The sequence below is a fragment of the Colobus angolensis genome, unplaced genomic scaffold (genome assembly GCF_000951035.1).
Source record: "Colobus angolensis palliatus isolate OR3802 unplaced genomic scaffold, Cang.pa_1.0 Scaffold239, whole genome shotgun sequence".
Lineage (NCBI taxonomy): Eukaryota > Metazoa > Chordata > Mammalia > Primates > Cercopithecidae > Colobus > Colobus angolensis.
In genome coordinates, this window is record NW_012115588.1 from 1,322,749 (window position 1) to 1,335,330 (window position 12,582).

A 12,582-nucleotide genomic window follows, 5' to 3' on the forward strand; every position below is an offset into this window, starting at 1 on the left:
AATAGTCTGGACAGAGAAGGGGCTGGATGTGTCTGTGTTGAAGGGGCTGGTGGAGCCACAACAGATTGAGGTGAAGATGCCGGAACTCAGGTCCCCATCCCGGGGTCAGGCTGGAGCCTGAAGCCCAGGCATAAATAAATTTGGTGTAATCAGTGAAGAGGGGGTGCCGATGGGTCCTCAAGGCAGAAGAGGAAAGAGACCAACCCGCCTCACAGGGGTTCATGTCTCAATGCCTCTGTCACCCCAGCACCTTTAAAACGGCTGTGGCTGCTCCCCAGGCCTGGTCCCGCGAGGACGTGGGGGCGGCCGTCAGGACTACCCAGGGATTGGGACCCTGCTGGCTTCCAGCCGGTGGGCGCGGACAAGGTGGTGAGAACGCGGGGCCTGGCGGGTGTGGCGGGGGCCTTCCTGGGGTGGAGCCGGCGGAGTGGAAGCAGGGCCCGCCAGGGCGCGCTGGCAGGGTGGTGAGAAGGCGGGGTCTTCTGAACGCGGACGGGGACTGTTGGAGTTGCAGGACCTGCGTGGGGTGGGGCCGGCGGCCACCAGAGCTGGGCCGGCCAGGGCGCAGAGAGGGCGGGGTGAAGGCGGGGCGTGAGGCGTGTAGGCGTGGCCTGCATGGGGCGGGGCGGGGCGGGAGAGACTAGAGGCAGGGCCTGGAAGTGCGGGCGTCTCTCCCCTCTGGCGACTGAGCCAGGTGTGAGGGAGTGACGGCCGCGCATTCGCGGGAAAAGAGCGATGGGTGAGAACGCCGCACCAGGTATCCTTAGACTCCAGTGGGACTAGGAGGCCTCGAGCGAGCGCCCCGCTGCCCACCCACCTGATTGGGACTGTGGAGGAGGGCGGGATGGAGTGGAGGGTTCGTTGACCGCGTCGCCCTCCTGGGTGTCGCAGCTCCTTCCTCTGCAGTCCCGGGGCGTGAGAGCGCGACCGGCCGGGAGGTAGGGGCCCCGGGACGCGGCCGCACGTGGCCTCACAGGGTTCCAGGAGCCCCTGAGTTAGCCGAGCATGCGCGTGGGTGTCGGGGGCGCGCAGGTCTCCAGCCTGGCAGGGATGGCGGAGGCTGCGAGCTCTGGGGGCGGCGGTGGGTCCTGGAGTCCCACCGCCTGCCCTAAATTTCCACTCCTTCCCTGTCGCCCAGTGTGATCTTGGGCATGTACTGCAGCTCCCAGTGCCTCCGTTTCCCGCTCTGTGGAGTGAGAGTGACAGTGGTCCCACCTGCTGCATGTGTGAGGGTTTGGCACCCCTCTGGCCCTTGGGAAAGGCTAAGGAAACTGGCTCTTTACTCTGTTTACTCCGGTTTTACAGGAAAGGAAACTGAGTCTCAAGACAGTTTAGTACTTTATCCAAGGTCACCCAGCCTGCAAGTGGTAGGGTCCGGGCATGACCAGCGCACCTGCCCCAGCACATTCTGGAAGGTTCTGCCCCAGTTTAAGTGCGGTGCATGCTGTGAGGCCTGTCTCAGGTTTTTCTGGCTTAGCTTATCTTTCCCTCCTCTGGGAGTCTCCACACCCATGTCTGGCTCTCTCTCCCCATAACCTTCTGGGGGCAACTAAAGGTCTGAGTCTCTCTGGACATGACCCCTGGCTCAAGCACAGCAGGCAGAGATAAGGGGCTCAGGGAGCACCAGCTTCATGGATGAATGACATAAGGAATGAAAGACCCAGCTCTGTTTTTCAGGTCCGATCTCAGAGCTGAAGCTGGCTGTGCCCTGGGGCCACATTGCAGCCAAAGCCTGGGGCTCCCTGCAGGGCCCTCCAGTTCTCTGCCTGCACGGCTGGCTGGACAATGCCAACTCCTTCGACAGACTCATCCCTCTTCTCCCGCAAGGTGTGAGGCTGGGGCTAAAGGGAAGTCCAGGGGGAAAGTGGGCAAGAAGATGAGGGGGGAGGTCTGCAGGGGAGCCAGGAGGGCGGGAGACAGCTGGCATAGACACCTCTTCCTATCCTCCAACCTGTTTCTCTCTGTTTCAGACTTTTATTATGTTGCCATGGATTTCGGAGGTCATGGGCTCTCGTCCCATTACAGCCCAGGTGTCCCATATTACCAACAGACTTTTGTGAGTGAGATCCGAAGAGTTGTGGCAGGTAAGAAGCAGTGTATTTTTCGGCATGGGGTTGCTCTGGGACACCCCCTTTTATCATTGGAGTTGGGGTAGGATCCAGGAAGCTGCACTGGCCTGGGAGTGGGGCCTGGGCTCTGGCCCCAGGTCTGCCAGGAATTCACGGGAGATCTTAGGAAAGTTGAAGAGTTTGCTTCCTCCTGTGGTTCCCCCAAGCTGGTCTCCTGGGTGGACACTCCAGATGCTGGGAAGGGATTTCCTGAGCCCGGGGAGTAGAAGCGAGAGGGCGGGCTGAGCCTGTGCACAGCCGGACGTTCTGGCTCCTTATGTTTCCAGCCTTGAAATGGAATCGATTCTCCATTCTGGGCCACAGCTTTGGTGAGTACACTGACCAGCAGCCACGTGGGCCCGGAGTAGGGCTGGGAGGGAAGGATAGGAGCTGCCGCCCCACTGCTTTCCCCTGCGCTTATGAGATCTGCAAAGAGAGATGAGAGCATCAGAGATTGACCACTGTACCCTCTGACCTCAGGCAACTGGTGCAAGGGCCACAGAGATGAGGGAAATGTGGTCTTTTGAGTGGTCGGGTCTGATGAAGGGGCCATCGCGGCCCAGATACTGAGCCCCCAGCCACCCATATGGAGCCCCCCTCTCCCTCCGCCACTGGTGGGAAGAAGCTTTAGGGTTTGCAGCTGGGGAGGGAGTGAGGGAATGTCACTCAACGGCTCTTTTGTCCCCCAGGTGGCATTGTGGGCGGAATGGTGAGTAGATGGCTTGGTGTGGCCAACTGGGGGTCCCTCGGCTGGGCTGGGAATGGTAGCACAGAGGAGGAAGGAGAAGGTACCTAAGACAGGAAGTGCCTCCTCCTGTCACAGTAATAGTCATTATGCCAGGAAGTTGGTGTAAACGGTGGAAACTCTGGTAGAGTTAATGTTTTCACGCCCCCATACCCTGTCCCAGAGCACCCTGGAGTCCAGCCATCACCAGGGTCTGGAGTTCAGTGCTAGGTGCAGACTTGGGGGTGGTGGGGGAAGGCACACCATAGGATAGAATATTCTCCTTCTGGCCCCTTGGTCAGCACCCACCCCCTAGCCTAAAAGATGTTTCCGGGAGCTCCAGGGTCCCCTGGGAAAGGTGGGCGTGTCCTTTCCTCCTTCCCCCTATTCATTCTCCCCTTCTGCTGTCCTCACAGTTTTCCTGTATCTTCCCCGAGATGGTGAATAAACTTATCTTGCTGGACTCGCCACTACTTCTCCTGGAATCGAATGTGAGAAGCGGGGCTTTCGTGCGTGCTGTCATTAGGGGGACCTGGATCCCGGGCAGTGCTCTCAGCCCTGTCTCCTTTGGTGGACACTAGGGAAGCAGGAGGAGGCGGCAGAGGGTGGGAAAGGGGAGTCAGGGACCCGCTCTCCACCAGAGAACAGCTTTCTGCTGCTTATACCCCTAGGAGTGGTCAGGAGAAGGGGTGTGTGGGACCCCTTGGAAACTGGATGTGTGGCTTGGGATCTGCAGAATGCCAGGCTGATCATGCAGTGGCAGGGGGTGGAAGAGGGCAGGAGCCATGGGTGGAGGATGTTGTAGGGCACACAGCTGGGCAGGCGCACTGCACTCCCACCCAGTCGAATGCCTTTGCACTGTGTACATGTTGCACCACCACACATGACAGCCCTAAAAGTGAACTGATGGAACAAGTACTGACCCCTCTGGCCACCACTACCCGTAACCAGTACTGTCCCTGCATCAGAGTCCTGGCCTGGTTGTTACCTGCTGGGTGACCCTTGGCAAGTTACTTTGCCTCTCCGGGCCTTAGTTCCCGCACCTGTAAAATGAGGTTGGGCTCCATGACCTGGCCAGCCCTGACATCCTGTCATTTTCTTGCCAAGGTCTCAGCCTCTCAGTTGGGACACAACTGCCGTCAGTTTCAGTTTTTTTGTCCATAGAAGGACCACAGATCGGCCAGATGCGGTGGCTCATGCCTGTAATCCCAGCACTTTGGGAGGCCAAGGCGGGCGGATCACCTGAGGTCAGGAGTTCGAGACCAGCCTGACCAACATGGAGAAACCCTGTCTCTACTGAAAATACAAGATTAGCTGGGCGTGGTGGCGCATGCCTGTAATCCCAGCTACTCGGGAGGCTGAAGCAGGAGAATCACTTGAACTGAGGAGGAGGAGGTTGTGGTGAATCGAGATCGTGCCATTGCACTCCAGTCTGGGCAACAAGAGTGAAACTCCATCTCCAAAAAAGAAAAAAACAACGACCACAGATGCCATCAGGGCAAGAATCATGTCCATCTCTTTGTCGCCACTCCCCGAATCCTGGCACGTAGGAAGGGCTCAGTAAATGTTCCTTGCATGAGCTCAGCTAGCTCAGGGACTATTGTGAGGATGCAGTTCACAGATGGCAGACAGCAGGCACTCCCTTCTTTCTGCATTTCACCCACTGAATTGACAAGCGCAGTGCCCCCGGGGGCTTCCTCCTGGGTGAGTCAAGAGGGGCATTTGTTCCTCTTGTCCTCTATTCTCAGGGGTGGGTAGATGGGAGTTGCCCCCTCTGCAGCCCCAGGCAGTGGGCCCGAGGCTGTCCTCACAGAGTGAGCCACGCATCCTGGGGAGCTCGGAAACCCCAGAACGGCGCCCTTTCTGCCACTCCCTTTCTGCCACTGAGAATGACGGCATTTGTTGAACCAGAAGAAATCGCCAACCCCGATGGTTCATGGTCTCTGGACCCTAATTTCATGCCTTTGCAAAGCACTCAGCAGTTGACAGAGATTCCCCTTCCTCCCCATCATTCCACCTGATCTCTTCAACTGTCCCTGGCCGCAGGCAAGACCAGGCTGGCTGTGACTGAGACGAAGCAGAGACTCATTCAGAATCGCGAGGCTGACTAGCCAGGGCTGGGTCTGTGTGCCCTTTGCCAAGAGGGGCTCAGCGAGAGCAGAGGGCAGGGCTGGGAGGGGCGGAGGCCTCGTCTGCAGCCTGGATCCCTGCCCACCCAGCCAACTGTGCCTCCTTAGGAAGTGGAGAACTTGCTGACCTACAAGCGGAGAGCCATCGAGCACATGCTGCAGGTAGAGGCCTCCCAGGAGCCCTCGAGCGTGTTAAGCCTGAAGCAGCTGCTGCAGAGGTGAGTTCCTGGTGTGGATGCGGAGCTGTGGGGTCCATGGGAGGATACCCTGTGAGACGTGGGGAAGCTTCTCTCTCTCTCTCACCCAACATTCCTGTTTCTCTCTGGGGTCAGGCTGAGCACCAGGCTTCCCAGGGTCTTCAGGGACGTTATCTCCTTTCCCTCTGCCCCTGCTCCAGCCATGCCCATTACTTACTCCAATACCCTCCCCACACCTCTCAGCCTCCACCTCTCCCCGAGCACACGCTGCTTCTACGCCTTCTCTCCGCTCTGGGACTCCAGCCTGGGCTCCCTTAGCTGGAATTCTCCCCTGTGCTTGCTCACTGGCTTCCCCACTCCTGAGAGCCTCAGCTGGGAACCCTGCCCTGACACCCCCAGGCGAGCTGTCCCTCCCTGCCCTGCAGGTAACCACACTGTCCAATAAGAGCCTACTGACTCCCCTGTTTCCCGAGGCCTGTGATCCCCACAACCCCCTCTATGGCTGACTTGGTCATGTTTGTGCCTCCTGCATCTGGTGGTGGGCCTGGTGGGTCGGAGCTCCACACACATTTGTTGTCTGAAGGAGGAGAAGCCCCCCACTGCCCCACCACACGCACGCGTGCACACACACCCTGCCGCTGTAAACTTGCCATTGAAACACGGGACACAGTCCAGGCGCAGTGGCTCACACCTATAATCCCAGCACATTGGGAAGCTGAGGTAGAAGATAGCTTGAGCCCAGGAGTAGAGATCAGCGTTAGCAACATAGTGAGACCCTGTATCAAAAAAAAAAAAAAAATTAGCTGGTCATGGTGGCACACGCCTGTGGTCCCAGCTACTCGGCACCCTTAGTTGGGAGGATTGTGTAGCCCCAGGAGGTCGAGGCTGCAGAGACCCATCATCATGTCACTGCACTCCAGCCTGGGTGACAGAGTGAGACCCTGTCTCAATTAAAAAGAAGGGTCGGACGCAGTGGCTCACGCCTGTAATCCCAGCACTTTGGGAGGCCGAGGCAGGTGGATCATGAAGTCGGGAGATCGAGACCATCCTGGCTAACGTGGTAAAACCCTGTGTCTACTAAAAAATACAGAAGATTAGCCGGGCGTGGTGGTGGGCACCTGTAGTCCCAGCTACTCGGGAGGCTGAGGCAGGAGGATGGCGTGAACCCTGGAGGCAGAGCTTGCAGTGAGCCAAGATTGCGCCACTGCACTCCAGCCTGGACGACAGAGCGATACTCCGTCTCACAAAAGAAAAAGAAGAAGAAAAAAAGAACACAAAAAATCACAGAACACATGCACCCTTTGTGGGTGACCTCCCTTTTGCTGCACTTCTTTTTTTTTCTTTTTTTTTCTTTGAGACCAAATCTCGCTCTGTTCCCCAAGCTGGAGTGCAGTGCCACAATCTCAGCTCACTGCAACCTCCGCCTCTTGGGTTCAAGTGATTCTCATGCCTCAGCCTCCCAAGTAGCTGGGATTATAGGCACACGCCACCACGTCCAGCTAAGTTTTATATTTTTAGTAGAGATGGGGTTTTACCATGTTGGCCAGGCTGGTCTCGAACTCCTGACCTCAGTGATCCGCCCATCTCAGCCTCCCAAAGTGCTGGGATTACAGGCATGAGCCACCATCCCCGGCCCTCCTCTCCTTTTCATCTGACGTCCTCTGACCTCCTCTTTATTGGCCTCCAGGCACCCAGCATCCTTCTGTCTCTCCCAGGTTACTGAAGACCAATATACACTTGAATGAGGAGTGCGGGGAGCTCCTTCTGCAAAGAGGAACCACAAAGGTGGCCACAGGTAAGGGACTCTGCTGTCCAAGGCCGTTGTATATTTGTCACTATTCTTACTGAGGATGTCAAGGACTTGCCCTAGACTGGCAGGATACTAAGCACTTTGCAAACAGCATCTCACTGAATCCCCCTCCTGCCTCACCCTCATCCCATTTACAGCAGCAGAAACTGAGGTCCAGTGTTGCCAAGTGACCCGGGCGAGGCCATACAGCTACTGCACATCCCAGAAAGCCACACTCTGGGAGAGTTTGGTCAGGTGTCTTGGACTAAATGTTGGTGAATGTTGCGGCCATGCTCTGCTGGACCTGGGGTGGGTGCCCAGCGTCAGGGGCAGGCTGTGAGGACGTCCCAGAGGCTGAGTGACTTGGGAGAGGCTTTTCACAATGGAGAGGTGGAGGTGGTGTGTCTTGGCTTCAGAGAAGCTTCTGGAACAAGCAATTTCTGCACTTTGCTTTTTATCCAGGAATGTTTTTTCTTTCGTTCGTTCTTCTTTTTGAGACAAGTTCTCACACTGTCACCTAGGCTGGAGTGCGGTGGCACCATCATGGCTCACTGCAGCCTCCACCTCCCGGGCTCCAGACATCGTCCCACCTCAGCCTCTAGAGTAGCTGGGACTACAGGTGTGAGCCACTGTGCCTGCCCAGGAAATCTTTTCTAAGGTGCGCTACAGGCCCGGCTCAGTGAGGCTGCCGTGAGCAAGAGCCCACTGTCCCTCTCTCAGTGGGGCCAGACCTCCAGCATCACAACTCCAGGGGCCGCCGCTCACAAATGGCACCCCCTGGAGTTGAGCAAGGAGGAGTCCGGGCAGAGGCCTAGATTGTTGGAAGAGAAGCAGATGATAAACCGGTCAACAGGCACATGAGCGGTTAGACATCCTCTGGATGTAACGAAGGAAATACACAGTGTTATAGAAGAGACTGGTGGCGGGGCCCGCTCCAGAGGGGTAGTCCGGGAGGCAGCTCTCCCAAGGTGAGGGAACAGCTGGAGGGAGATGGTGTCGTCGGACGGAAAATGTGCTGAGTTGGGCGAAACAGCCTGGCTTCCTGACACTGCCAGCTGAGTGAACCTGGGACAGTCCTTTCCCTTTTAAACTCCCCTTGTTTGCTCAGGTGACAAACAAGGTCTTGGGTTTTTTGCGCTCATCGGATCAGGCGAGGTGGGCATGTGCCTTCCCTTTATAAAGTGCTGAGTGATGCAGGGGTCAGAAACTCCGGCACCTGGGGGCGGGGTGGGGGCGTGTTGTGGAGTCCACCATGCCGGCTGGGAGGGAGGCTATGGGATGCGTAGGGTCTTTGAAGCTGGAGTCAGCCCACCGTGGCAGGCAGCTGGGCCAGTGCTAATCAAGTGGGAATTCAGTCTTGTGTGGCCAGAATTTCCAGTTGCTCAGCTCTGCAGTTGATCGGCTGAGTTGTGGATTTTTAGGTGTCATGAATCCAGAAATGGATATGAGGGTCTAAAGAGCGGCACCTGTGGGCTGTTTTGGCCTCAGTTGCCAGTTTGGGACCTGTTGGGTCTTTGTGATCATCTCTGAACCTTTATCTCGCTTTCCTGGAAACCCATCATGGGGAGGGGAGGTCAAGTACCCCGGGCCCAGGCTTCCTGGACATGCCTCACAGGTGGCTGACCTCGGGAGCCCCAGGCACAGAAGTGAGCTAATCTGTGATGAGGCCGGGGAATCTGATTAGGCCCAGGTCACAGGAAACAGTGAATGCAGGATGCTGACCAGGAACCCCTATGTGGGTGTCAGGGGGGTGAGGGAACAGGCAAGAGGGAGGGCTGAGAAGGAGGTGACCCCCGGGTCTGGGGAAGCTGGCTGGAACGTTGTGTGCGGACAAGCCCTCTACAGTAGTTATGGCCTTTTGGGACCCAGCCGCTGTAAACGAAGGAAATAACCTAAAAGAAGACAGTACCCAGACCCCCACCCAGTGCCTCAAGGACGATGTCAGTTCCTCCCAAATCCTTCCCTCCAGCCCCAGAGCACCTGAGAGTTCACATTCTATCCTCTCCCACCCCCATCATCCAACCTGATCCCTCCAGAATCTGGAGCTTAAACCACCAAGACACGTTTCCCCACAGTTCCAGAGTTCACGGTCCAAGGTCAAGGCCTTGGCAGGGCTGGTTCCTTCCGAGGGCTGTGAGGGAGAATCTGTTCCCGCCTCTCTGGCTACTGGGAGCCTCTGGAGCCCGTTGGCTTGTCTGTGAGGTTCTCTGGATGGGTTACAGAGTGCGTGAGGAGGGGAGGGCTCGTGGAGGAGGCAGAGTAGGGAGGGCAGCGAGCATTGCTGGAGAGGCTGCAGCTCCACTTCCTCTTTTGAATAGGGGGGTCTGGGTGGGCCTCATGAGAAGGTGACTTTTGAGCAAAGCAGTGCAGGTGCGGGAGCTGCTCCCACGGACTCCGGGAGGAGAAAAGAGCTGGCAGGACAGGCCTGGAGGTGTGAGCGGGTGGTACAGGATGGGGAGAGAGCAGAGGAGATGAGGTCTTTATCTTCTCATCTAAGTTCAAGGCCCACAATACTGGCTTTGTGGAAACCATCTTGAAGTGTTCCCATGAAGGAGGGAGGAGCCCCCTCTGCCTGCGGAGCCCTAAGGACAGAGGGATAGTCTGTGTCAGTATCCGGCCCCTGGCCAATCATATTCACACATGCCTGTAATCCCCGCATTTTGGGAGGCCAGGTGGGAGGATCACTTGAGGCAGGAGTTCAAGACCAGCCTGGACAATATAGGGAGACATCCCCATCCCTACAAAAAATTCAAAATTAAACGGCATCACCATGGCGGCGCACCTATGCTCCCAGCTACTTGGGAGGCTGAAGACTCCCATGAGCCCAGGAGTCGGAGGCCTCAGTGAACCATGATTGTGCCACTGCACTCTAGCAAGACTCTGTCTTTTTCCTGTGTTTTTTTGGTTTTGTTTTGGTTTTTGTTTTTAAAAATCAGGGTCTTGGTCTGTCACTCAGGCTGGAATGCAGTGGCATGACCTTGGCTCACTGAAGCCTCGGCCTCATGGGCTCAGGCGATCCTCCTACCTCAACCTCTTGAGTGGCTGGGACCACAGGTGTGCACCACCACACCTGGCTAATTTTTGTATTTTTTCATAGAGATGGGGTTTCACCATGTTGCCCAGGCTGGTCTCGAACTCCTGAACTCGAGTGATCCTACTGCCTCGACCTCCCAAAGTGCTGGGATTACAGGTGTGAGCCACCGTGCCCAGCCAACCCTGTCTTAAAAACAAAACAAAAATACCTGAGCCCTGAAGCCCCATGCTGTGGGGATGGTTCAAGTCTTCTTCATAAGCTGGGCTGCATTCGGGTTGCAGGTATCATTTGTTTAACTTGTGCAGTTTAAACAAAAACATTTGGTATGGGGGGAATTTTGAATAGATTGCCCAGATTTTATTTATTTTTTATTGTGCTCTTTTTATTTTTTGGAGGAAGGGCACAAAGGCCCTTATTTTAAATGGAAATATTTTATGTAAAGATACAGATTTCTAGGCCGGGCGCAGTGGCTCATGGCTATAATCCCAGCACTTTGGGAGGCTGAGGTGGGCAAATCACCTGAGGTTGGGAGTTCGAGACCAGCCTGACCAACATGGAGAAACCCCGTCTCTACTAAAAATACAAAATTAGCTGGACGTGATGGCGCATGCCTGTAATCCCAGGTACTTGGAAGGCTGAAGCAGGAGAATTGCTTAAGCCCGGGAGGTGGAGGTTGCGGTGAGCCGAGATCACGCCATTGCACTCCAGCCTGCGCAATGAGAGCGAAACTTCGTCTCAAAAAAGAAAAGAAAAGAAGTCTTTTGTATGGCTTCTGTAATTTGAGTCATAGTTAAAAGGTCATGCTTGACACTAATACTATTTTGGGTCTGGTACTTGCATTTAAATATTTACTACATTGGATTCTTGTGTACAGGGTGAGGTTTGAATCTGACTTCATGTTTTTCCAGATGGCTCCTCAGCTGCCTAATGCCATTTTTAGACAAGTCCGTCTTTACCCTGTTCACGTAAGGGGCTGCCTTGGTCAGACACTGAACGCCCATCTGTACTTGGGTCTGTCTGATTGCCTATGATCATACTGTACCACACGCTTTAAGTTGAGGCCTGACAGAGGATTTTCTTTTGAGATGGAGTCTTGCTTTTGTTGTCCAAGCTGGAGTGCAATGGCACGATCTCAGCTCACTGCAACCTCTGCACCCCAGGTTCGAGTAATTCTCCTGCCTCAGCCTCCCAAGTAGCTGGGATTACAGGTGTCCGCCACCATGCCCGACTAATTTTTGTATTTTTAGTAGAGATGGGGTTTCGCCATGTGGGCCAGGCTGGTCTCAAACTCCTGACCTCTGGTGATCCCCCTGCCTTGGCCTCCCAAAGTACTGGGATTACAGGCGTGAGCCATCGTGCCTACCCTGAGGATTTTCATATCTGACGGGACCGTCTCCTTTCATGGCTCTTTTACAGAGTTTTTCTACTAGTCTTTTTTTCTTTTCCTTTTTTGAGACAGGGTCTTGCTCTGTTGCCCAGGCTGGATTTCAGTGGCAGGATCTCGGCTCACTGCAGCCTCTGCCTCCCTGGCTTAACCCTCCCACTTCAGTCTTCCTAGTAGCTGGGACTACAGGCGTGTGCCACCATGACTGGCGAATCTTTCAGCTTTTTGTATAGAGATGGGGTCTTGCTCCATTACCTAGGCTGGTCTCAAGCGATCCTCCCACTTCAGCCTCCCAAAGTGCTGGAATTACAGGTGCCTGATCTCCTGCTATTCTTGCCTGTGTAATTTTTCCATGTGAATTTAAAATCAGGTGGTTTAGGCCCCCCCATACAAATCTTGTTGGTGTATCATATATGTATAGTTTAGTGTCTTTTTGTTTAATTTTTTGAGACAGAGTCTTACTCTGTCACCCAGGCTGGAGTGCAGTGGCACCATCTCAGCTCACCACAACCTCTGCCTCCTTGGTTCAGGCCATTCTCATGCCTCAGCCTCCTGAGTAGCTGGGACTACAGGCGCCCGCCATGACACCTGGCTAATTTTTTTGTACTTTATTAGTAGAGACGGGGTTTCACCACGTTGGCCAGGCTGGTCTCAAACTCCTGGCTTCAAGTGATCCACCCGCCTAGGCCTCCCGGAATGCTGGGATTACAGGCGCAAAACACGGTGCCCAGGCCATATATGTATGTTTAAATAGGAAAGTAGTCTTAGTAACAGTAACCTGTGCACCCATCACACAGCTAAAACAATGGCACAGCACCCGTTCCTCTGAACCCTCTCCAGCCCCTCCTGGACCCCACCCAGAGGTAAACACCTGTCTATTCGTTCAGCGAGCACTTTGGGAGCCCCTCTTATGTGGCAGGCACAGTTCTTGGTCCTGAGGATACAGCTGTGAACAAGGCAGACCAAACTGTGTCCTCGTGGAAGCTGAACTCTAGCAGAGGAGAGAAGCAGTCAATAGGCAAAGGATGAAGTGCCTTAGAAAGTGCTATGGGCGCTGGGCGTGACGGCTCACACCTGTAATCCCAGCACTTTAGGAGGTGGACAGATCATCTGAGCTCAGGAGTTTGAAACCAGCCTGGCCAACATGGCAAAACCCCGTCTCTACTAAAAATACAAAATTAGCTGGGCATGGTGGCGGGAGCCTGTAGTCCCAGCCA

The 12,582-nt window shown here is 55.3% G+C and overlaps 1 protein-coding gene across 1 annotated transcript in view; it reads left to right on the forward strand.

The window, feature by feature from the left end:
- The first annotated feature begins 473 nt into the window (after positions 1 to 473).
- SERHL2 (serine hydrolase-like 2) overlaps positions 474 to 12,582 on the forward strand; it is a 26,506-nt gene continuing 14,397 nt past the window's right edge. Inside the window, exons 1-10 of the mRNA XM_011945153.1 lie at positions 474 to 510; positions 605 to 757; positions 1,678 to 1,827; positions 1,971 to 2,084; positions 2,396 to 2,437; positions 2,798 to 2,817; positions 3,249 to 3,323; positions 5,070 to 5,179; positions 6,874 to 6,953; positions 10,045 to 10,112. Of these exons, the coding sequence (XP_011800543.1) occupies positions 736 to 757; positions 1,678 to 1,827; positions 1,971 to 2,084; positions 2,396 to 2,437; positions 2,798 to 2,817; positions 3,249 to 3,323; positions 5,070 to 5,179; positions 6,874 to 6,953; positions 10,045 to 10,112 (681 nt within the window). The 5' untranslated portion in view covers positions 474 to 510; positions 605 to 735. The remainder of the gene's footprint in view (positions 511 to 604; positions 758 to 1,677; positions 1,828 to 1,970; positions 2,085 to 2,395; positions 2,438 to 2,797; positions 2,818 to 3,248; positions 3,324 to 5,069; positions 5,180 to 6,873; positions 6,954 to 10,044; positions 10,113 to 12,582) is intronic.